Source organism: Eretmochelys imbricata, chromosome 5 (genome assembly GCF_965152235.1).
Source record: "Eretmochelys imbricata isolate rEreImb1 chromosome 5, rEreImb1.hap1, whole genome shotgun sequence".
Taxonomy (NCBI): Eukaryota; Metazoa; Chordata; order Testudines; family Cheloniidae; genus Eretmochelys; species Eretmochelys imbricata.
The window spans coordinates 84912258-84938719 of NC_135576.1; the positions used below are offsets into that span (position 1 = coordinate 84912258).

The 26462-nt window shown below is 41.8% G+C and overlaps 1 protein-coding gene across 1 annotated transcript; it reads right to left on the reverse strand.

Moving 5' to 3' along the window:
- Positions 1-23625: 23625 nt before the first annotated feature.
- Positions 23626-24727, reverse strand: GADD45G (growth arrest and DNA damage inducible gamma). The gene is made up of 4 exons (XM_077816372.1): positions 24651-24727; positions 24373-24474; positions 24051-24264; positions 23626-23736 (listed from the first exon to the last, which is right to left on the reverse strand). Exons 1-4 carry the CDS (start codon positions 24701-24703, stop codon positions 23626-23628), a joined length of 480 nt encoding a protein of 159 aa, XP_077672498.1. The 5' UTR covers positions 24704-24727.
- Between the last annotated feature and the right edge of the window lie 1735 nt (positions 24728-26462).

The window sequence follows — 26462 nt, forward strand, 5'->3', positions numbered from 1 at the left end:
TTCTCACTAAAAAACAGCTCTCCAGTTCCTAAGTGAATGGGGAGATCGCTATAATGGACAGGAAACCCACTCATTTCATAAGGAGGAAAATATTTTAAATTAGCTTTAATATGCCTGGCCAGCTACTTCTGTGTATCAACAGGCACAGTATAATATACTTTAGGAACTTGATTCTAGCTTCTGATAAAGCTAGTTTTAATTAGGCTAGTGGTGCAAAGCGACCTTACAAGCCAGCTGGAAACTAAGACTACTCTAGATTATGCCTGGAGTCGAACCAACAGCCATCCCCACCATCAGGGAGCACATCAGGGAGCTGGGAAGTTAAATACTGGTTTTCCTTAAAGTATCTGCAGACACAACATTCTCCTATTAGATCAGACCTCTAATTCTTTGTCTGACATTTATTGGACTTTACCACTGAGGGGTATCAGTCTCTAACAGCTTGCTCTGAAAGAGTTTGATTTTCTGAATGTGGCTGCTTCCACAGCCTCCAGATTGAGAGGTGACAAAATGTTCCAGAAGGAACAATCCTTCACTAGCAAGCAACATTTACCCAGATTCAACTAGCCAGTTCTGTGAGAAAGGTCATGCTGGCTTTGGCTTCATTTCAGACCAGAGAGAATATTGCCAATGTTTTGGGCCCACAATACCTCAGCTTCACAGAAAAGGTTGTAGTGACCCAGGAACTTGCCAAGAATGTACACAAAGCCAAAGTCAACTTAGACTCAGAAGAACTATTTCCCAGCCTACTTCCAACCCTATTCACTTTTAGGCAAGCTTCACATGTATCATTGGGGAATACATCATGTTCAGTCTCTTGCAGGAAAAAAATACAGAAATCTCCTTAGTAAAACAGTGCTGGAATTAAAATTATCTACATTTTATTCACACTTGCCAAGATGTCCCTTTTGCCAGTTCCTCTAAAGCTCTTGGAGAACAAAATCCTCTCTCTGTCAAAACATATTTCTCTCTTATTCTATACAGCTAATAAATACACTACGGCCAGGAATTTAGATCTTGGGAATACAAAGGAGCAAATGGAGGAGTTCTAAATAGCAGGAAAATAAATATCACTGAATTATTGCATTATGTTTTATGCATCATTTTCAGATTCCAAGCTGTCAACTTTTATCTGACGTATATTTATATATGAACAATTGGTCCTGCATTTCATTTGCCTAAAATTTTCAGAAATGACTAATGGCAAGGATAAGTTAAGGTAAAGGTACTATGGGTAAAATTTTCTAACCTGCCTAAATGACCTGGAAACCTAAGTCCCATTTTCAAAAGAAACACATTTAGAATACTAAGGGTATGTCTACATAGCAAAACTATTCACAAGCTAGCTTGAATCTAGCCAGCTAGTGAAGACAACGGAACGGAGGCTTCAGGTTGGTTAGTACTAGCCCATCACGGACCCTCAGTAGGTACCCAGCTCACTAACCCACTCTGAAGCCGCCGCTACACTGTCTTCACTGCTATTGTTACCCACATTAGCTAGATTCAAGTTAGCTAGGGTAGGCTAATCTGTGCATAACGTTTGCTGGTAAACATACCCTTTGTCTCACTGAAAGTCAATGGGACTTAGATTCCTAAAAGCCTAAGTTACTTTTGGGACTTCATCCAGGCCTACCCTAAAAACTTTTGACTGTATAGCAATCTCAGCAAGGGTGTGATTTTTCTATGAAAAAGATGCAGGTATACTGGCATAGAAATGCTTTAGCTGATAGTGTTTATTTCTCTTGCCAAACCAATATAAGCTCCACCAGCAGAAGCAATTATTTATTGGTAGCTGTGTCTACATGAAGAGAGTTTGCCAGCATCACTATACTGGTATAGATACACTGGCAATACACTTGACTAGTGTAGACCTGGCCTTAGGCACTTTTTAAATTTTTACACTGTAGGCCCACGCCTAGGAGCCCAGCTCCTGGAGTCTTGTTTTAAATCAGATGTCAATGAGTATGTCTACACTGTAGCTGGAGCAAGCCTCCCAGCTCAGGTAGACAAATCCATGCTTGTGGGGGTTGAGCTAGCACACTAAAATAACAGCGTGGACATTGCAGCCTGAGTGGTGCAATGGTTTTCAAGCCCACCCAGTCCCATGGGTCAGAGCTCGGGTGGCTAGCCTGAGTCTCAGCTGGAACCAAAACATCTACACTGCTATTTTTAGTGCACTAGCTCAAGACCAACTAGCACGAGCCTGCCTACCCGGGGCTGGGAGGCTCAATCCCAGTTGCAGTGTGTCCAGACCCATTTATTTCTGCAGGCCTTCAGCACAGCTCACTGATTGGATCCACCATGGATTTTTATTCTGTGAACACAGATGAGCCTCCTTCCTATAGATGTGGCTCCTGATCCTCAAAAACATCAACTGCTGTGCTTACCAGAAGCTCCTGCTGATTTTTATAGGAGTTGCAGATGCTCAACGTCTTTGCTAATTAGGCTCCAAGTTTAGATTCCACTGCCGTGTGTTCTGCCCCAGTAGTTCAGGTGGCAGATAATTAACCTAAATTTGGAGAATTAATGTGTGAAATGGCTATTTTATAACTATGCTGGGAAAAAGACCCACTGATCATTTGACTATATTTTCTAAAGGGAAATGACTGCAGAGTACAGAATGCAAATGCAGAGTCCACTTCTGCTCAGTTAAGCAGATTGCTGTCATTTGTTTTGAAAGCTAAGCTAAGAAAAAACGCTACTGTATTTTGTGTATGTTTCCAGTACAAGTCACACTCAGCAAAGCATTCCCAGGAGGGGGTAAGAGTAGTATGTGTGAGACTGACATGTGCCACATTTTCAGAAAGGGAGGCCTACACATTTGTGTGTTCACTTACTATGACAGCATATGCAAATCTAGTGATTGTGCATGCATACTGAAAGTTAGGCACCTAAATAACCATCTGCACATGGGATCACCTGATTATATGAGCAATTGTAAGCAGCATGCATTTTTGTACATGGACCTTGTACAGCCCTTTACATAAATGTCTCTCTTTGTATCAGTCTCACATATATCCTCCTCTTCCGTCCTAGGAATGCATTGCTGAGAATTTATATTCTTGGTATATAGAACCAGGAATATACATCAAATTCAGTCATGTTATTCTTACTCTGGCTTTCAAAGCAAACCTGAACAATCTGCTGAACTGAGGAGAACTAAACTTTGCACTCTGTATTTCTGAAGTTATTTCCCTTCAGTAAGCCCCCAGATCAGTTGTTGCACATAGGAATGAGAATGGTATTGGGAATATGCACATGAAAATAAATATGGCTTTCCTTCATACCTCACAACATAGCATGCTTCACTTTCTTATACAGAACTAACCACTAGCAATAGATCTCTATGAAGGACAAGCTGTATCCAGAGCGATCTTTTAGATCATATAATGGAAATCATTTTGTTCCCCTGTTGTTGTTTTAATTCCTTAGTTTTTCTCCTTAGCAATTTTTGGCACCCAGAAAATAGCATTAGTCAGGAGAAACTTTTTCTCAGTTTTCAGGGCCAGGTTAATGTCCCATGTTCATGTGCTCCAAAGGGCTGAGCAGGGGGAGGGAAAAGGAAGCAGGAGGGTACAGTGGCATTCTGAGAGTCAAACATGGCATTGTCTCTCTGGAAGAATGCAGTCAAAGATTGTATTGGAAACTGTAGCACTCCCTACTAGAAAACAGCTTTGAGAGATGGAGTGGGGGAAAGATGTTATAATGTTCCTCTCTTTCGATGACTCCATCTCCTTGCCAAGTCACTCGGATATCCTGGTGATGAATGAAAAATGGATATAGATAGATAAATAGGTAGACTGACCTCCAGCCATTTAAATGAGTTACTACAGTGACAACTGAGAGGAAGTATCAAAACCAGAAGACATCCAGAAAGCTGCCACGAGTCACCAATGGACAAAATCATATTCATTCAAAAGGACAATCATTTTCATTGCCTCTATATGTAATGTAGTTTGCATGCATGTGGTTGTATGTTTACATGCCAGGAGCCAGTCAAAAGGCTAAGACTATTTGCAAACCTACTACAATACAAATAGAACTCACACTGCAACAGCAGACTAAGAATTGCAGAACTATCCTAGCTTTTACCTTTTCCTGGAGTCCTTATGGAATGCTGTCCATTTTCACTAATGAAGAGTGTGACACTATCTCACACCTCCTTGTTAACTTTTCCAATGGTATGACCTTTTATGTGGTGATGCTTAGAGCGCTGCATGGATACAAAATTTGTATCCACATTCGATCTGCAAATATAGTCCATGAATGCAGGTATCCGCAGATTTGTAGGGCTCTAGTGATGTTGACCTGCTTCAGATTCGTGCCTGCTGTCAGAAAAAGTAATTACCATCTGCTCCACACACAAATCAGCAAGAGGTTCAACAAGGACAAGTGCAGAGTCCTGCACTTAGGACGGAACAATCCCATGCACCGCTACAGACTAGGGACCGAATGGCTCGGCAGCAGTTCTGCAGAAAAGGACCTAGGGGTTACAGTGGACGAGAAGCTGGATATGAGTCACCAGTGTGCCCTTGTTGCCAAGAAGGCCAATGGCATTTTGGGATGTATATGTAGGGGCATTACCAGCAGATCGAGGGACGTGATCGTTCCCCTCTATTCGACACTGGTGAGGCCTCATCTGGAGTACTGTGTCCAGTTTTGGGCTCCACACTACAAGAAGGATGTGCAAAAATTGGAAAGAGTCCAGCAGAGGGCAACAAAAATGATTAAGGGAGTGGAACACATGACTTATGAGGAGAGACTGAGGGAACTGGGATTGTTTAGTCTGCAGAAGAGAAGAATGAGGGAGGATTTGATAGCTGCTTTCAACTACCTGAAAGGGGGTTCCAAAGAATCATAGAACCATAGAATATCAGGGTTGGAAGGGACCCCAGAAGGTCATCTAGTCCGACCCCCTGATCGAAGCAGGACCAATTCCCAGTTAAATCATCCCAGCCAGGGCTTTGTCAAGCCTGACCTTAAAGACCTCTAAGGAAGGAGATTCTACCACCTCCCTAGGTAACGCATTTCAGTGTTTCACCACCCTCTTAGTGAAAAAGTTTTTCCTAATATCCAATCTAAACCTCCCCCACTGCAACTTGAGACCATTACTCCTCATTCTGTCATCTGCTACCACTGAGAACAGTCTAAAGCCATCCTCTTTGGAACCCCCTTTCAGGTAGTTGAAAGCAGCTATCAAATCCCCCCTCATTCTTCTCTTCTGCAGGCTAAACAATCCCAGCTCCCTCAGCCTCTCCTCATAAGTCATGTGTTCCAGACCCCTAATCATTTTTGTTGCCCTTCGCTGGACTCTCTCCAATTTATCCACATCCTTCTTGTAGTGTGGGGCCCAAAACTGGACACAGTACTCCAGATGAGGCCTCACCAATGTCGAATAGAGGGGAACGATCACGTCCCTCGATCTGCTCGCTATGCCCCTACTTATACATCCCAAAATGCCATTGGCCTTCTTGGCAACAAGGGCACACTGCTGACTCATATCCAGCTTCTCGTCCACTGTCACCCCTAGGTCCTTTTCCGCAGAACTGCTGCCTAGCCATTCGGTCCCTAGTCTGTAGCGGTGTATTGGATTCTTCCATCCTAAGTGCAGGACCCTGCACTTATCCTTATCGAACCTCATCATATTTCTTTTTGCCCAATCCTCCAATTTGTCTAGGTCCTTCTGTATCCTATCCCTCCCCTCCAGCATATCTACCACTCCTCCCAGTTTAGTATCATCCGCAAATTTGCTGAGAGTGCAATCCACACCATCCTCCAGATCATTTATGAAGATATTGAACAAAACCGGCCCCAGGACCGACCCTTGGGGCAGTCCACTTGATACCGGCTGCCAACTAGACATGGAGCCATTGATCACTACCCGTTGAGCCCGACAATCTAGCCAGCTTTCTACCCACCTTATAGTGCATTCATCCAGCCCATACTTCCTTAACTTGCTGACAAGAATACTGTGGGAGACTGTGTCAAAAGCTTTGCTAAAGTCAAGAAACAATACATCCACTGCTTTCCCTTCATCCACAGAACCAGTAATCTCATCATAAAAGGCGATTAGATTAGTCAGGCATGACCTTCCCTTGGTGAATCCATGCTGGCTGTTCCTGATCACTTTCCTCTCATGCAAGTGCATCAGGATTGATTCTTTGAGGACCTGCTCCATGATTTTTCCAGGGACTGAGGTGAGGCTGACTGGCCTGTAGTTCCCAGGATCCTCCTTCTTCCCTTTTTTAAAGATTGGCACTACATTAGCCTTTTTCCAGTCATCCGGAATTCCCCGGTTCGCCACGAGTTTTCAAAGACAATGGCCAATGGCTCTGCAACCACAGCCGCCAATTCCTTCAGCACTCTCGGATGCAACTCGTCCGGCCCCATGGACTTGTGCACGTCCAGCTTTTCTAAATAGTCCCTAACCACCTCTATCTCCACAGAGGGCTGGCCATCTCTTCCCCATTTTGTGATGCCCAGCGCAGCAGTCTGGGAGCTGACCTTGTTAGTGAAAACAGAGGCAAAAAAAGCATTGAGTACATTAGCCTTTTCCACATCCTCTGTCACTAGGTTGCCTCCCTCATTCAGTAAGAGGCCCACACTTTCCTTGGCTTTCTTCTTGTTGCCAACATACCTGAAGAAACCCTTCTTGTTACTCTTGACATCTCTTGCTAGCTGCAGCTCCAGGTGCGATTTGGCCCTCCTAATATCATTCCTACATGCCCGAGCAATATTTTTATACTCTTCCCTGGTCATATGTCCAACCTTCCACTTCTTGTAAGCTTCTTTTTTAGGTTTAAGATCCTCTAGGATTTCACCATTAAGCCAAGCTGGTCGCCTGCCATATTTACTATTCTTTCGACTCATCGGGATGGTTTGTCCCTGTAACCTCAACAGGGATTCCTTGAAATACAGCCAGCTCTCCTGGACTCCTTTCCCCTTCAATTTAGTCCCCCAGGGGATCCTACCCATCCGTTCCCTGAGGGAGTCGAAGTCTGCTTTCCTGAAGTCCAGGGTCCGTATCCTGCTGCTTACCTTTCTTCCCTGTGTCAGGATCCTGAACTCAACCAACTCATGGTCACTGCCTCCCAGATTCCCATCCACTTTTGCTTCCCCCACTAATTCTACCCGGTTTGTGAGCAGCAGGTCAAGAAAAGCACCCCCCCTAGTTGGCTCCTCTAGCACTTGCGCCGAGGATGGATCTAGCACTTGCAAAGAGAATGGATCTAGACTGTTCTCAGTGGTAGCTGATGACAGAACAAGGAGTAATGGTCTCAAATTGCAGTGGGGGATGTTTAGGTTGGATATTAGGAAAAACTTTTTCACTAGGAGGGTGGTGAAACACTGGAATGCGTTACCTAGGGAGGTGGTGGAATCTCCTTCCTTAGATATTTTTAAGGTCAGGCTTGACAAAGCCCTGGCTGGGATGATTTAGTTGGGGATTGGTCCTGCTTTGAGCAGGGGGTTGGACTAGATGACCTCCTGAGGTCCCTTCCAACCCTGATATTCTATGATTCTAAGAGCACTTGGAAATCCCAGAGGAGTTCATTGCAGCTGAAAAAAAAGCAGCATGGTAGTGGTCAGTGTAGAGAAAGTCCAGCCCCCAATCTCATCTGTTGCTGCTTCAAGTGAGAGTGCCCTTAGCACAAAGAAAGGGAAAATAATAACAGAACAAATGAGAAAAAGAAGAATAGTGAAGGGAGCAAAAGGGAGGGAAAAGAGAAGGTAGAGGTGGTGAGAGAAGAAGTAGAGGAGTGCAAGAAATGAGAGGAAGGTGAGAGAAAGTAGTTGGAGAAAGAAAGAAAAGAACATGAAAGGGAATAATAAAGTGGAAAGGAAAGCAGAGGTAACACTTAGATGCCATAATGGCAGGCACCTTAGAAATATGAAAGAGAAGGAAGACAAGCCCAGGGGTTGGATTCACAAAGGGAGCTTAGGCACTGAAATGTTCAGCACTGCAGCACCTAACTTTTTAGGTGCCCTAGGAACTTAGTGGAATTCACAATCCTGAGTTAGGTGCCCACACGGCCTGTACAATGCATGGGGAGAGTTAGGCACCCAAGGATGGGATTCACCATAACCAGCAAACTGAGCAGGGAGCCACCTTAGCCAGCCAATAGGAAATGCAAAGGAGAGGGGCGTGACCTGAGCCCCACCGCTCCAGTGTACTCAGGCACCTCCCTCCCTCCACTCCGGATTCACAGCCATGAGCCCTCTCCTAGAGTTAGGTGACTAAGCCAGGGCAGTCGTTTTTCAACAAAAGCTGAGGTGGAAGAGAAGGTGGTGGTGCCTCTGCCACCCCCTCTTACACTCACTAGCCCACTCATTCAGGGTCTGGAAGAAAAGGGCTCTTTTCTCTTTATGAAGATCCAGAGGTGTGGAGGATAAATATTCCCTATTATATTTTAAGTAGAATTTTTTCATACTCCTCAATACTGACTCCAGCTGCAGTTTTAGTAGCAACGGATATTCTGATTTCAAATATATTTAACGTTTTAGCCCCATCAAGCGCTCAAAGAAAATGAGCAGATTGGGGCTATGTGCACATTAGCTACTTGTCTTTAATGTTAACTGTTTCATTTCTTAATTTTTGCTACTCTATTGCCAAGCCAGCAGACCACTTTTTTGTCCTTTTTTGGCCTGCACACGAGAGAAAGAGAGAGTGGGTGTACACAGCTGGAGCAGCATTAGCATGCTAACATGCTATACATGCTTGTTGCTTAATCTTCCATTATGAGGTGAGGGAGAACAGTGATGAAGGTAACTGTAAAAATGTAGAGTTTTCAGCATGGGTGCCACACTAAGGGCTCAGTCTCCCAAACCCTTACTACTCCTTGTAATAATATGCACTGTGTTCAAAGGTCAGGCCCTACCTTTGAAAGGGAGAAAATTTCCTGTCCTTAAAAATGTCTACATAGCTTCAAGTGGAAGCCCCCTTCCTTCACTCTTTCCTTCCATCACTCATTCCAAGAAAAATTTTATCAGCAGGTGTCCATGATCTTGTTCCTCTGAAGCTGAGCTAAATATAACAAGGGAAAAATCTAATAATATTTCAATATCTAGACAGAGGTGCTGTCTCTAATTAAAAACACACAGAAAAGGTAACTGACAGCTCCTGGGAGGAGTAGCAGCTGGATAAAACTAAAGGCAATTAAACCATGAGATAAAATTCTGTGAACCATGTTTTAATACTACTTGATAAACAGGGACAAGTCTCAGTTTATAGCTACTATTCACTGAAAAGGGAACACATCTATGCTTAGCTGCCAAATGTTTTAACTCTTCCTGTGCAATGGACTGCATTGATACAATAATTACATTTACAGTGAAATTTAGAGGTCACCCTCTTCATGGGTTAGTAATGTTTTACTCCTCATCATACACATAGCGGAGAAAGCCATGGAAGCTATAAATCTTACTGGGCTCAGAAGCATTCCATCCCTGCAGACTTCTAGGGGAAATAGTCACAATGAGCCTAATTCTGGTGTAACTCCATTGACTTCAGTAAAATTGCACCCAGGATAAATTTGGCCCAATATCTTCAGTTAGCTATAAAGGCCAAGTACAATGTCTTTTCTTTTTCAGTAACACAGCTCACTATATAAGTTGCATAAGGGTCACAATTTGCAAAACTTCATTCAGTGACAGTTTCTTTTTCCCAAGGTCTCACTCTGTAATAATGTCCCATCATATAAATACAGCCATGAAGGAATTTCTAACCAAGGCTCCAAGAATCCTTCAACTCCTGCAAAATTTAATATTTCTTCAACAGCATTCTATCTTCTCAGTAATTAGCAGCTCCATAAATGATAGCAGAGAAATCTTGAGTGTTTTCTAATCCAGTCATTAGATTTTTCTGTTCATTCCATGGGAGTGTGGGGCTCCTCAGTATTTTCAACATGTAGATCTAGTCAGTTTATGTTGAAAAATAATAATCCACCGTAGAGAAAGTAAGAGATCTTTTTCTTAGAGGAAAGTTTTGATAATAAGAGACTTGTTTTCTACATATAAAAAATAAGGGCCCTTTCAGAGTTAACTCTGTGTAGTTTTGTTTGCATCTCTCTTTGAACCACATGATGATGACTAATGTTTCTAGTGTTCCTGGAGATTTGTAAAATGATAAGGCCCAGAATAACCCTGACTGTCTTATACATTTTAGTGGGAGAAAGAAGCTGTTGAACTCCAGTAAATGTACCTCTCCTCCCCCAGCACAATTGACAATGGCACCTATTCTGAACATTTGTGTACATATGACACATCAGCACATATTGGCCTCCACCATTAAACATTTCGACAAATGAACTATTTTATTTTTGAGACACAATGGGCAATATTCCACTGGACACCCTCTCACAGATGCAAAGAACAATAACCACCTCAAGCCATCCTCATACAACTCCACTGGTTAGTAACTACCCATTCAATTCAGGATCTAGTTAAAAAGTGCTCTCCTTGCTTTTAAAACCAACCATAGACTTAGCACACCTCACACAACAAGGTCTAGATCCTCCTCTGGGTTAGGGCTACTCCGCTAGTCAAAATGGTCAAAAAGCCACTGTAGCTGGCCATGGGAGAATTACCCCAGTGGAGGAGATCTGTAAAGAGTATAAAGCCTATACACCTCCATCTCCTCCATCCTGGCTGCTGGCATAAGGGCATGGCTGATGGAAAAGATGGCCAGTAAATCCCAAGTTATCTAACAGCTCCATGTGGGTATTGGCAGCCAATATAATAGCCCTCAGGCTGATATAATTTACATCACCCTCCCAAGACTGGGGGACCGCAAAGGTATTTTAATGCCTGATTTGCATCACCTTGTTCTGAGCTGCTCTGTGAACTCCTCAGTCACAGCCCAGTATCAGGGCTATTGACTCTGATGTCCTTCCTGACCCCTCTACTCATCAAGCAATAAACTAGATCTGATCCAAGAACAGAAAGTAAAGTTCACCCCCAAAATATTCATTTTTTTCTTCATTTTCCCATTGAAATTTCAAAATTCAAAAAATTCTGACTAGCATTAAAACTCATCTCTTCTCTGTCCATTTACACAACTCTGGCCATTGATGATAGCAGAACCTAGTCTTATGCAGCGCCTCCGGCCTGGAATGCCCTTTCTATTTTTCTCTCTCTCTCGTTCTCTCTCTGTTCTTTCCATTTTCAAATCTTACATGAAACAATCTCTTTTTCCCCTTGCACAGACATCTTCATTTCCTCTCTCCCTTGGCCAGTATTTAGTGTTTAATTCTCCAAAGTGTTTCAGGACACAATTTCTATTTGCATGGAAAATGCTATTCAAATTAAAGTTGTATTCTACTGTGGCACTTTGTATTTGAAGTTAATAATAAAGTGTGACTGGCTTAAGATGAGAGCACCAAATCTCACTACTTATCCTGGGCAGTAATAAGGCTGCTAAATTTAGCTTTGTTTGCTTCAGTGGTAATAATAAGCATTACACGCTATGGATTTAGTCAAAGTTATTACCATGAAAATACACATATTGAAATGCAAACATTGTTACTGAATGAGCAATAATAAACTCCTAGATTCCTAAAATGTGACCTTTATCAGACTAATCTGAAGGCCTTGAATTCTTGGGAGGAAACCTTTATTTTGGAAGCAGATGTAAAAGATTAACTTTCCTGAGTGGCCCCATAGGGCCCACATAACATCTGAAATTGGGCCCTTTTTGTCTATTCACAATAATCACATAGTATTATTGGTTGGCTTTAAATAAAACAGGAAACTGAGCATTAAAAATTGGTCAGTATTTATGAAAAAAAACAAAAACAGCCCAGGCAACTCCCATCTGTAGTCAGAGCAGGAATCCGATGACTGAGTCAAAAGGTAAATGAAAGAGAGTTGATTGTTTCCCTTTAAGCTACTGTACAAATAGAACACCAAATACCAATGATCAATGTTATTTAAAATCAACAAGATGCATTAATCCCTGCTGTAATTGAAGTCAACAGAGTTACACAAAGGATGCATTTTGTCCTGATGTGTTAACTTAATAGAATATCAGGGTTGGAAGGGACCTCAGGAGGTCATCTCAAAGCAGAACCAATCCCCAATTTTTGCCCCAGATCCCTAAATGGCCCCCTTCAGGATTGAACTCACAACCCTGGGTTTACAGCCCAATGCTCAAACCACTGAGCTATCCCTCCCCATGCTTGCTGCTGTGTTGCAGGTTGCTCACCCAAAACTTAAGGGATGTCTAAGACACATACTTTTGAGAGATTTGTGATGGTATACTGCTGGAACCACAACTGTTTTGAAGATAAGACAGCTATAGTTTAACTAAGGTCATAAAAACTATAGATTGAAAATACCTATTAGCTCATCTAATCCAGCCTCCTGCTCATGCACAATTGTACCCCACCATATTTTTCATTGACTTGTTCAGTTTAGTTTTGAATATTTCTAAAGGCAAGGCATACCATTGGTACATCTAATCTGTTAGCCTAAAGAAAATTATTTAAAGATAATTAAATAAAATAATAATGCAGTCAGACAACTATGCTTAACTGGAGTGATAAAATTCTAGCACGTGACTCTTTTAGGAACAGACACATTTAATAAATCAGATTATCCATTTTTCTGAAACTAATGTCATTTGTAAAAGACTTTTATTTAAGGATTTGCTACCACAGGAAATAGGTTCCAATAATCACAGTAGCAATCATGGGTGCTGGAGTAACAACTGCTATCTTGTTCAAAGTTATCTGGATTTCTTGAAATTTGGTGCACCCATATCTAGTACTTGGGAGCAGAAAGTTGGTAGGGAAATGCTTTTTCTAAAAATCATAAGTACCAGCAGCAGCACACTTTTAACAGGGATGATTATTACAGGCAATTAGGCTGCATAATTGCCCTAAGGGAGGAAATCATCTGCTGCTGAGAAACAAAGAAACCTTAGTTTCTAGTACCAGCCCTCCCAGCTGACGCACATTGCACTGAAAAGCTTTCCCAATGGTTTAAGTAAGTGTATTTGCTAACTTCCATTGCAGCTATATTCACTTTTCATTTCAGTAAACAAAGTGCCTCTGGCAGATTAAAATACTACAGCAAAAGCTGAATCAGGTGGCTGCTTTCTCCAGCACTTTCCCAGCAAAACAAATTTATAGCCAACTCATGGCAGTAACTGCATCCTTTTCAAACTTCTCTTATTCTTCGGATGTGCTGCATAGCTTCAGGGAGTATTTGGAAATTCAACCATTTTAAGGGGCAAATTCTGTTCTTAACCTAAAAACAAATCAGCTGGGGTGGGGTGGGGTGCTGGGGATTTCTATGTGGTCAGGACAGGATCTCTTCAGGATCTGGAGTGAGAGAAAATCAGATCTGTGGCCACTTCTGCAGCCTTACGGCTGGAATAGCCTTCAGTGCCCTTATATACCTGCTTTTCAAAGAGCAATGACTGTTGATGCATTGCCAGCCTGTGCCAGTCTCTCTTTTGACACCTCTCAAACAACCATTGCATGTATTCATGCAGGGAGCCTCAGTAGAGCTGGGGGTGCACAACTCCCTGGCAAGCTGCTGAAATCCTGAGACACCTTCCCCCCAGCTTTTCCTGCATGATGGAACTCCACTGGTTCCATTGAACTTGGTTCTGCAGCAGCCAAGGTGACAAGTTAGGAGTTTTGCCAATAGGAAGCCAGGGAAGGAAAACTGTGCTCACAAAATATCTTAAACAATAAAGACTTGGAAGTAACACTATAGCAATACACTAAATTCTGATGGACAATTGCACTCAAGCACCATATCTCCTCTGCAGGGTCCTGGTGGGGTCTGGCACATGTAGTTTTATTATCAGCATTAATCCTTCACAACCGAGTTAAAAGGGCACTCCAGAGGCTCAGGCAGTTAGTAGGTTATTAGTGATTAAGATAAAAGAACAGTGGGACCATCAATATTTACCACAATAAGCAAAATATCTTGATAGACAGAGACTTCAGTTCCATAGGCATGAGCTTCCTACATGAATTTGCAGCTGACTTGTAAAAAATATGAGAGCCTATCAGAGATCTTCATTGTAGCAGTTGCTGGCTGCGTTTTAGATCTATATCACCTCCCACTGTAACCAAAACCGCAGATAACTTGGTCTAACTTCTTCAAATATCTTTCCTACTCCCACATAACACGAGCTTGGCATAAGGAGATAGTTGCTTCCACATTCTGCCATGCCCAACTAAAGCACCATTTAGATCTTGCGGCTGTTCAGGCACACAAGACACCCTGCAAATGTTAGCACCCTTTTAGTCTCAATATTCAGCCATACAGTGGCAATTCAGGAAGTCAAAAAATATATTATGTTACTCTAAAATGTACCTTTAAGTGCTCTGCGTGAAATATTCTTGCATGAAACAGAAATTGGGACAGTTCCTTTCTCCCATGAGTAAATTCTTTGCTACCCCATCTGTTGCAGTATGTCAAATACTAAATCATGGTCACTAGTTGCAAATAAATTAAAAATTATTGAGGAGCACAGCATGACACATAAATTCTTCTTCTAAACTGGAGTCCAGATCCCATGAGCATAGATAAAAGTGGGGTAAGGGAAGGTACAAGGATTTAATAGTCCTTTTGGATTTTCTATGTATCACTATAATTTATTATGACTTGCTCAAGAGGGAATTAGTTATAGAGCCAGCATATCAAAACACAATTTCATGTTTTTTTAATCTAGCAAAAGATAGATTTCCAAAAGGGAATTCCATTCTGTAGCAGTTTTTCACTGGTAATTTTTCTCCTGTCAAAGGACAGGGCAGTACACGCACTGGCAAAACACCAAATGCATGTTTGTGTGCAAACTGGGTAATACTGCATCTACTTCCCATGTGCACATGCAGTTACCCATTATGCATGTACAAATCTGTGCTCATGTTCACAAAAGCTGATTTTTATATACACAATGGGGATACATGTGTTTTATTTAGGCAAACTCATTGCACCCTCTGAAAACTTGTCTGAAATATGTTTACCATTATTTAAAAATATAAAGGGCTATATATGAGCTACTGTCATGATTGATAATATTATTTATTGTGTTAAAACATTTTAACAAAGAGATTTCTCTTTCACTTCTCAGCCTCAGGCCCTAAATTAGGTAGGGATTTTTTTAACAAATTGCATGGTAGTTTTGCAGAACATACCAGCTGAAACCAGGAAATCCCTACAAAATTCAGAAGAGGTGTAAAAATGGAATGGGTGCATCTGATAGCAATGTTAAAAATGTTGTACCTAACCATTTCAATCAAGTTTGCACCTGCACTCCAGTCCAGGCCACATGGAAATCCAATACATTTCAAAGCCTTTTTGAAATTCCAAAAGCAAGCAGGCAACAACTGAACTTTGCTAAAATTATTTCAGTTACAGAGACCAGATTTTGTGTTGAAAGATGATCCCTTTCACAAACGCTGGCTACAACCATGTGGTCCAACCCCTCTTTTTGGCCACATTCGTAAGCCAGGTGGTTCTGAACCCTGGCACAACTTCTGTAATCACATTTAATAGCCAGACAGCATCCTCCTGCTAAACAGGCCACCTAAGCACAATAAAGGGCCTGTTTTAAAACATGGGAGGCGTCAGTTTGACTTAGTCAGCCTGTGAACCTGTGTAAGGCTAAGCCAAGGAGTGAAACGAGGTGACTGATTCTTAACTCGGTGCAGACTATGCACAGTTGATCTATCATTTCTCTCCAGCATTCCAGAAAGTGTAATGTTCCAGCAACGTAATAATTTAGTACAAACCATGCAGCCCTAGTTATTACCTTTTTTTTCCCAGTATTTTATTTGAAGTACTTTGTAATGCTGCAAGAATGAAGCAGTGTGAAAGACAGAGAACATTTGTATTAATGACGCTTACTACTGACCCTTTGGAAAAAGTGAAACTCTAGCATCCTTCCCCTTTCAAATGTATCCAACTCATCCAAATTTTCTTACTGTCATTTAGTAAATATCAGACATTTAGAGACATAAAACCACCAACAGTACTTTCTATCTTTTTAGAAAAAATACAATGATTTGTAATTACAGAAATCAAAACAATAGTGAGATGTGAATTTGCTGTTACCCGTGGGACCATTTAACCCACAGAAAAGACCTTGAGAAATTGTAAGGGGGAAAGTAAAGATAATGCAGATTTTGTAGCATAATTTAAGTTGTGTTTCCTCTACATAATTATTCTTAATCAGCAAATAATTGGAGTATATATGACACTCAAGAAATGCTTATGGCACAAATTTTCAAATTGGGACACCTAACTTTGGGCCTATAAATCCATATTTAGGCAGCTAACCTAATTTTTAGAGGTTTTGGACTCTTAAGTGTTTATATATACACATGTCTAAATGTGGATGGAGGTGCAACTTGAGATGGCCGCTATTGGAAATATTGGTCCTAATTCTTTATTTAAACACCTGGACTGATTTTCAGACATGCTGAGCATCCTTAGTTCTCACCAACTTCAATGAGAATTGTGGATACTGAGCACCTGTGAAAATCACATAATTTTCACATAGGTGCCTAAATGTGGATTGAGGAGACTAATTTTAGACACCCAAGTCTGAAAATTCTGACCTAAGCTGCTTGAAGCAAAACCCTAACTTCAGCATATGATCAAACAATAAGACTTTTTTCTGATAACGTAATGCTTCCATCTTGGGTTTCACTTACTGGGTATCCTGCTTTAGAATTTAGGAAGTGGAAGTTTCTCCAGAACCAAATAGAACTTGTTCTCTCCATAATGTAGAAAGTGTATTTTTCCCCTCACACTCTTTTCAGTCCTCCCTGAAGATAATATTATAATTATTTTAATAAACTCAGTTGTTATCTCTAAAGCCCTCTCTACACTTCAGAAATAACCATGCTTAAACATAAAAGAAGATTGTGGCCCAACTGCGTTATACAAAATAGTTTATAATTGCCAGTGTGCCTATATCACATCCTGAAAGTAGATCTTCAGTCAGCTCTACAAAGAGGCATTGTCACACTGGTGAGCATTTCATTCCTTTTCTTGCCAGCAAAATTCTAGAAATGTGGGTGGGCAAATGCCAGTGCAGGAAGAAAGTTTGGGATTTCTCAGCACAGCATATTTTTATGTCTATGAGCTTATATAATTATATTAACATGATTTCCATGCAGATAAAGACACCAACACATCCCTAATATCTCAAACAATGTTTGCACATATATCTTGCTGCAGGACATTTAGCAAATAGTAACAGTATTTATCCAGCTCTTCCAATATCCTGTCATCACTTGTCCAAACTTTAGCAAACAAGCAAGCAAACCATTTCTGTAATGATGGAGTGGATGGGAAATGAGAAGGATTCAAAGGCCAATCTTTAATTACAGTCTGCAGAATGGATGGCATTAATTATGCCTCCTCCCTGGGTATTATGCCAGCTCTGTATGTCTATGATTTTGTCACCCCTGCTTTAACATATGCAGTGGATTTGGGATCTCCTGGCATAGTCATGTGCATGGCTGACCTCTGTAACTGTATGTCCGTTCAAGGAGTACAATACTCACACATGCCTTCCCCTTACCCCCCAAACTAATTCCTGCTGACACATGATTGCACTTGTTTCCAGCGATGATGTATATTCTGTACACCTGACACTGTAACCTTGCCACTTTCTGCTGTTTTCATTTGACAGGAGGATTTGAGGATTGGCAGGTAATGGATTTGCTGAAATGCATCTGGTCTTCATGTCCTGACCTTGGAACATTTCGGCACTTAACATTTCCACAATGACTGGCTCCCTTCAGAGCATAAGTTAATAAAAATAGCCTCCAACTACAGTAGTTTAACACCACACCAGTTTTACAGACTTGAGACAGCAGGATACCCGCCCGTCTTTTCTCCTAACTACGTATCTTTATGCCATAAGCATACCCCTTCCTACAGGTCTGCAAGCATCTGCACAGATCGAGCAGCACACTATGCACACTACGCTTCCACAGCAATGTGATTCTATTCTGATCTCTACGTATATCTCTCTCGATACACTTCCCTTCCGCCCTCCAACACTGCCCATTCAATTGCGGAGTTAGGAGCATTATCTTCCAGGAACTTAGTCCCATATGCATGTATGTGTATATGTTTTATATTTTGATTAGGATATAAAAGTAGTTAAAAGAACAAAGTACCATACACACCAGAAGTACCATGGGCTAAGGACCATATACACCAGTTGGGCATCTAAGAAGAAAGAGGATGACCATCAACAATGAAATGAAAAGTGTAAACACCAAAGAGAGAGAGAGAGAGAGAGAATTATTTAGAGTGATACACAGGAGTATAACTAGGCATAAGTGAATGTAATTAAGGAAAACAGAAAATATCAGGGAAATTTTCTTGACAGTAAGCACTGTTAGGTCGAGGAATAGATACCCAAAGGAAGTAATGGAACGCCATTGCTTGAGAAATTTAAAACTAGACTGAACAAGGCACCAAGTACACAACTGCACTAGCAGAGAAATTGACTAGATGACTGAAGCATGCTGTTGGGGATGCTCAGAACTGTGAGTCACTGTGTTACATCTCTCTGCCTCAGCAAGAGTTTTGCTGGTGGGGTGATTAGACTGTGTCAGCTCCCTGTCACACTAGTCTGTGTTCCTCACCAGCAAACTCCTCAAGGCTCTCCTGACCCAAACTTCATATAGCTGGTAACAGTCAGTGAACTCCAGCCCCTGAATTCCTCAGAGATATTTCTCTCCAATGCAGAGCCACTGCCACTATGCATCCACAGAAAACATTGCTTGCTGCTTTTTTAAAGAGTCTGTACATCACAGCCCATCAATTTAACTTCAAACACTGAAGTGAATAGGTTTATAGTAAAAACAAAACAAGTCTATTAACAGAAGACCATGGATTAAGCGATACCAAGTAAAAGAAATAAAGGCAGAAATGGTTACAAGCAAATAAAAGTGAAAACATGCATCTAAAAGTCAGACTTAATCTAGGAAGTTACAGTCTTTGTTCAAGATGGTTTCTTTCAGTCCCAGTCTCCTTTCCAGCTTTTTACTGGCTGGCCTACCCATCACAGAGATCAAATCATTTGGTTTCTTTGTCTTCATAATGTGAAAGAACAAGATGGAAACTCTCTCTCCTCCTTATATTCCCAAAAAGATGTCTTTGTCTTACAAGTCAAGAAGGCTTTCCGGGGATTCAGCTGCATGTGTCTCTCTCTGGAGCACAGGAGCCACGTTAATTCTCTGTCTCTTGAGTTCAGGCTCAGAATAATCCCCACTAGTTTAGCTCAATAGCTGTGTTTACAGAAAATAGGTAAATTGAGGTAAACCCACCTAATCCTTTGTTTAGGGCAGTCCTGTTTATCACCTTTACCTAGGTTAGGCTGTCTGGTCTTAAATATATGCCAGGAACATCATACAGAGGGAATTCAAAACTTCACATATGTTAACATAGGCATTTTACAACGATATTAATAACCAGAGTGCTATTAGTTTTCATATGCCTCAAAAGGCATACTTCATACAAATATTATTGCAGTAGCATGTAGGATGTGAATACAGTCATAATGATGTAATAATACTTATCTTTTAATGTTTATGATTTTACAATATTATTAAAATACATGGATCTGACCATCATGCAGCACCCATGGGAGGAAAATTACAAAGAGAAGTGCAAGGAGAGATTTTCTCCTCTCCCCTCACCTCTTAGCTCAAAACTTCCCCACTACTCAGAACCCCATCCTTTTCCTACTGAACCTCCCTGAGGTAAGATATCTTTGGTGCCAAAACCTATTCTTCTCCCACAACTGAACAAGTAAACTCAGTAAACCGGTCCCAAATGCTCCCTCCTCATTAACCCCATTTTCATTCTATTCCCAGCTCAGCCTACTCCAACCCACCCACAGCCCGCAGTGATACACCAAAGGATCAAAGGCAACAAGGGACTGATTTTACCTCCAAGAAGCATGTGCAAAATTCAGCCATTGTGGGACTAACCTGCTGCCCATGTTTTGCAGGGGCTCCTGGTTGTCCAACCTATTGGGAGTCTCTCTATGGCAGCCAGATGTATTGGAGTCTTCAAGGACTGAAGCAGCTCCAGTCCTTCCTGGAGTTATCCAGTGGCAGTAAGTGGTACTGAATGCTGCCCTACAGTAAGCCACATTATGGATACTACAGTGTGGCTGACAGATGGAGTGTTATTGAGGGGCCTTAGCCCCACCAACACCTAAGGACACACATACATTGTACCTTTATAACAACTGTACAGTTTTTTCTCACAGATTAATATATTTGAGTATGTAAAGATTACTGCTGCTGAAGTTTTGCCACGTTAAGTGATGTCCATCCTTAGAAATATTTGCAAGAGTATGTATCTCATAAACTGCATATATTTGATTGCTATGCAGTAAATATTGATCACTACGGGCCATTTTAATAACAAACCCAAGCTAAATTGGGCTTACCGCTATTTGCACTCCAGCTAAATGCATTAAACCAGAAAGATTTTCAGTAGCATATGGGTCAAAAAAATGAATTGATATACTTTTCACAAGGCACAAATTGCAATTTTCAAGACATACAGAGAGGCCGGGGCAGCCTCTCAACTTGTAATGAAAGTAAGTGCAAAATCATCTCCTTCTTTTCCAAGTGTGTACTTCAAAATTAGAGTGCTGATTTGGGCTTGTTTCATTATTGTCTGAAGCGCAATATATTTTCACCATAGCTACTAAAGCAGTTACTGTAGATTAAATTAGTTTTAGGAGTGTTGTTTTGCTTTCCTATTTAAAATAAAATAAACTAAACCTTTCTCCTAATAAGTACCATGGCTTATACACACAGTCCAACCTGGCCAAGTTATTTCTTCATTTTAATGCAATGTCTATAATGTAAGAACTTTGTTCAGTTTTATCTGCTCAACAGCTTGTTTAAACCATTCAAGGCTATAATTTACTGCTCACACTTTGCATAAAAGTTGATGTCAGGACAGTTCATTTTTAGCTGTTCTGAGCCACATACTGATTATGTAAGAGTGCTACTTCTTAGAAATCTACCACAGACCTGCAAGAGTCTCAAAAACAAAAGAGCATATATTTGTTAATGCAGAAAAACTGACTTGATATTTCATATGTGTCAAGGTAATTGCTTTAGAAGCAATCTTTGCTCCTTTGCACTAGTGCTGTATGAGTAGGTTTTCTTCTTAACTGATGGAAAAGACATCACTCCTTAATAATACTAAGAAAGCCTTAGTTTAAAAGTAACTTTTGAAGTGAGAACATGTGCAAGTGGAGGCATAAAATTTTAAAATTTCCACCTCCTCAACACTTATTTTTATCTTTTGTATTTTTAATGCACTACAGTATTTAAATACCAGACATTTACAACTGTGTCCCAAGAGTAACATGCTTAAAGTTCTATAACAGATGTAACAGCCTGCTTTGCTAACCATAGCTATTCTATTTATCTTAAAATACTCCATATTATAGGAAACAAACACGTAAAACCATCCATAGGAAAGGGTAGCACAGAAATAAAATAAATTAATTAAACTTAGAAGCCTAATGTATACTTCACCAGAGTAATTCCTCACAGAATAAAACTATTTAGGATATTTCTTGCTATGTTACTTGTATCAGGAATATGAGTTACTCTATTTGCATTATGATGCTCTATCATACCACATAATGGCAATGACAATAAAGCACAGCAATGAGTACATGGAACATATTCCATCATAGGAATAGAGAAACCACAGAGAATGTGAACTTCCATTATCAAGAACAATGGAAGCAGGAGCAGGTGATGCAATGAAATCCTCAAATACACATACACCTGAACTATTCTACTTAGAAATGCTAGTCACTTGCAAAGCAACTAATAGAGGAACTATGCTGACACCTGTGAAGTTATTTTCCTGAAAGATACTTAATGCTACAGTTCAGGCTTGTTCTCTTCTTCACCTACAGTCACAGGATGCATTAGCATACTTTGCATAAATGCTATTAAAATAAGAATATGGATTGTGTGTGTCATTCTCCTGTGCTCTTCTCCTAAGAAAGATTTTTCCAGCAACTTCACAACTGTCTTTTGTAAGCATGTAGTAGGTACAGCCCACTAGACGTTCACTGTAGCTCATGAAAGCTTAGGCTTGAATAAATTTGTTAGTCTCTAAGGTGCCACAAGTACCTTTTATTTTTACTGTATTTTAGAATCTCCCTGCTGAATGCTCAGACAACAGCACACCTAAGTAGTGATATTACACCACATAATAATGTAACAAGTTAATTTTTTAAACATGCATCTTTGCCTAGATAGCTCCCAGAACTTGATTTTGTTTTATTCAGGCAATCGGGTTTGGGAACCCCAGCTTCTATTGCTCTAGGTAACATGGCAGTCAGTCAAGTCAGACAACTGCTTGAAGTAGATGCAAGCTATTACCTCAGAAATATGTATGCAATGTTCGTTGTGTTTGCAAGGTTTTAGCTTTACTTATTTGTAATCTAAATAAAGTATTAAATGCAACCAGAAAGGCATGTAGGCTTTCATCATATTTTAAATGTTTCTGTATAGTTTACTCATGGCTACTGTCAGATAGTTACTTTGACAGATTCCAATACTGGTATCTTAAATTATAATTAACCCTTTTATATTTAAAAAACCCTTGAGGTCTGAAACGTATGTTCTCTTGGAACACATGGGGTATTCCTCTCTAGTGGACTACAAAGGCTGCCTATGATAATAACTCAGCTCATTAAGCATGCAGCTCCTCAGCCTTGCAAGCTGTTGTGATCAGCAGCTGCTGCTGCAAAGGAGTGAGAGGTCAAATGATCAGTTTTAATAGCCATGCTTTCTAGTCAATCAGCTGCTATCCCTTAGAGGTAAAAGTATTTTTAAGTAAGGGCGAATTTCCATGTGTTGGTTCATTATAGCACAACTTTATAGAAGTAAAGGGATATGAAAGAGGTAGCCCAAGACCTTTAAAAATGACAATAAGGTTTTCTCCAACCAGTAAGCAAAAGAACAGAGTTATTTATCAAAAAAAGTTTATTATAAAAACATTAGAACTTTAATAGCAGCATAAATAAAAAGTATTATTGCATTATTAAACCAAGTTTTGCAAAGCAGCCCAAAGGCCTCGGATAAAATTGGTCTGCATAAGTCTTTGTAGAAAAGTCTTTGTATAATTGTCACAGTAATAAGTCTCTATTAGGCCATCAAAATGTTTCTTCTTAAAGTTTTATAGACAGTGCCAACAGTTCATAGTTACAATATTTTGTCCAATCTTTCCAAGTCATTTTTGTCAGATTCCCCAACCTTCTGTCCTGCCTTCTTACAGTTCCACTTGACCTGAAAACTTGCAATATTTCTTCAGCTCCTGTAAACTTGCAATACTCATTCAGCTCCATGGCATGCCAGCCATTCCACTGCTGCAGCATAGTGGGGATTCACTGCTGGCATGAGACATCCCCCTTCTCCCTCACTTCTTTCTTCTCCACAAGAGCCCACTGCTTGCCAGTCTGAGCGACTTAATCCGATCTCTTGACCAGGCTAATCCACAGAATCAGCAACTTGTTGGTTCACCCAGGTGTGCAACACCATGATGAGAATGCAACAAAGGTTTCAACCTCTCCAGTACACTGAACCTTCATCACTCAGGCAGGGTGATTGTGGGCACCCAATCATTGACATTTCGGCTTTCCTCACAAAAGAGATTTAGCTTTTCCAGAGCTGGGTCTTTCCAAGCATCCTCATTGGGATTCTGTGAGAAGAACGGACAAGACAAAACACATTCTATGAGTACATATTACTAAACTAGATCAGCAAGAGATTGGGGCTTTGGGAAAGTGAACTAGTCTCTTTAAATGGGCAGGATGGAGCAAGAAAGGGGTGGGGGAAAGAAATCTGTGGTATTAGCTGAACACCAGCAATCCATTAATTGCTGCACCCAGAGGCGGCATGGAGCACGGGATTTGGACTCCCTGGGTCACACAGGGGCAACAGGGCGCTTTAGCCCTGGTAGGAGCAGGTCTGGGCTGGCTGCCGGAGGGCCCCGGGCGGCGGCCCCGGACTCACCGTGATGAGGATGCAGTGCAGGTCGCGCGGCTCCCCCGACTCCTCGCTGGGCCCCACGATGTCGGCCAGCTTGGGGATGTCGTGCAGGCGGACGATGTCGATGTCGTTGTCGCAGCAGAAGGCCTGGATGAGGGTGAAGTGGATCTGCAGGGCGATGTCCCCCTCGTCCTCCTCGGCCGCGGCCAGCACGCAGAACGCCACCTTGTCAGGATCGCTGCGGGGCGGAGCGGGGGTTAGAGGCGGCGCCACAGGGCCCGGGCACCCCGCGCCGGCCACAGCCCGCGCCGCCACCCCCCGGCCCCGCCGCCGCTCGGATACTCACACGTTCATCAGCTTGGCCGACTCGTAGACCCCGGCCGTGAGGCCGCCGCGCCGCTGCGCCGCCACCAGCAGCTCGTGGAGGGCTTTGCCGGCGCCCTGCATCCTGCAACACAGAGCGGGGAGGCGGCTCAGTCCGGGGCCCGGTGCGAGACCCCCGTGTCGCCCCCGCCGCCGCGAGACCCCCGGGAGCCGCTCCCCTGCACGCGCCGCCCGCCCCGCGCCCCGGCAGCAGCCCGCGGGCTCAGCAGCGCCCGCAGCACGCCCCGGCGGGGTAGGTACCTGTCGCTGCTCTCGGGCACTGGCTCCTGGCCGTGAATCTCCTCCAGAGTCATGTCGCGTCTCACAGCCTGTATCTGTATCCGTATCCACACGGGGCGGCTCGGCGTTTAGATCCCACGCTCTGGTTCCCCGACGAGCTCTGCGCGGGTCCTGGCGACTGCGAAGTGGAGACTGGCGGCAGCTGCCGTATTTATAGGCAGCCTGGCTGCTGTGCCGGCAGCTGGCGGAGTCTCTGCAGCCCTCATTGGCCAGGCTAAGGGAGTATTATTATGATAATCGGGCGGTAGGCTGGGCCGGCTCGTGCCAGGAGGCCACGTGGGGGGGGGAGGGAATTAGATTGCCTCGAGTCTGCTAGTGCTGCTGCTTTTGTTATGGTGTTGCCAGGCAGACACTGCAGATGTAATTTTTTTCTTTTTCTTTCCTTTTTTTTTTTAAACAAAAAGCCAGAAAAAGGGTATAAATTACGTTGCGTTGTTTGGTGCTATTGCAACCCGTGAACCTCGTCTTAATAAAAATTATGCAAAATGCACTAAAATATTGCATTGGGGAACATAAAGACAATGCAACTCTTACCGGTTTATTTAGAGTGCAATACAAGTAAGTAGGGCAGAATCGCAATAAAAATTAAAGGGTGAGGAGAGTGTTTTACATTACAGACAAATTACATTTACACGTGGATCATTGCATATTGTACTCCCTAATTTTGCATGCTTTGAGTTCCTTTCCAAGCACACTAGTTATTTTTGCTTGGCAGACTTACTACCAATTTAGGTTGCTGCAGAAATGTTCTTGCAAACTTTACCAAAATGAGGACACAAGCCCTGTATGAATAATGAGTCGGTGTGTGGAGCAGATTGTGGATGGCACACGCTGCTACTTTGCATTTCTATAGAAAGCGCACAATAGTGGAGGTCTGGCGTGTGGCAGTCTGGAGTTCAGACAATTGATTCTTTTTCTTCATAGCAACACTGTCCACCTGCCACTGGGGGGGGGATTTGCTGCTGGGGTGGAGGGCAAGAGAGGACAATTGCATTACTCTCTTGTATCGTCCAATCTGCTATTGCAGATGAATGTCTCCATTTGCACACGCTTCTGGAGTGCAATTGAATGTTTTGAGCACGCGATCATCTCCTAGTTAAAGACTTTATTATTGTTCTTTGTTTTAATCCTTCATACACAATTAATACATTTCAGAAAATTACACATGCAAGTTTGGCAAAGCAAGCAATCAACATTTCAGTGCAAATTTGGAATGATTTATAGTCTGCTTTGTGATTTTTTTAAAAAAAACAATTCACTAGACATGTATCTATTTCCTCTATTTTCACAAGTGTAACTGTGTGAAATAGTTTTAGTGGAAACTAAAAAGTTGACACAGGTTGTAGCGTATTGTGAACTCATTGTATATTCAACGCACTCACTTACCCTGAAAACTAGCAAGAGTTTCACCTGTCATTTTACTAAGTATCCAAATCAGTGTACTGCATACACTGTAACCAGTTTCTCCTGAAAACCTTGTTGCCTTCTTTCACTTCAAAAACACTGTAATCTTGAGTAGTAGCGCTATCTGCTGGATGTTTAAACAGCCGCTGCTAAAATGTATCCTCCTCTTCTCTCTCCCTGCCCTAGTTACAAGTTACTGTGCAGAAACACTAGAAGGATTTGCTGGAAAAAAGAGCCAATACATGCAAACCAAAAAAGGGACATGTATTAAGCAGTGATCCATGTACAAATTCTCCAACAGCCTGATGTTTAATTCCCTATACTTATTCTAGAGTACAGAAACTGCTGCATCTGTACACTTAGAAAAAG

Coding starts and splice junctions, on each gene's coding strand:
- GADD45G (XM_077816372.1), bottom strand. CDS start 24,703: ATGACTCTGGAGGAGATTCACGGCCAGGAGCCAGTGCCCGAGAGCAGC. Junction 24,475..24,650: donor GTGCCCGAGAGCAGCGACAG/GTACCTACCCCG, acceptor TCTGTGTTGCAG/GATGCAGGGCGCCGGCAAAG. Junction 24,265..24,372: donor TCGGCCAAGCTGATGAACGT/GTGAGTATCCGA, acceptor TCCGCCCCGCAG/CGATCCTGACAAGGTGGCGT.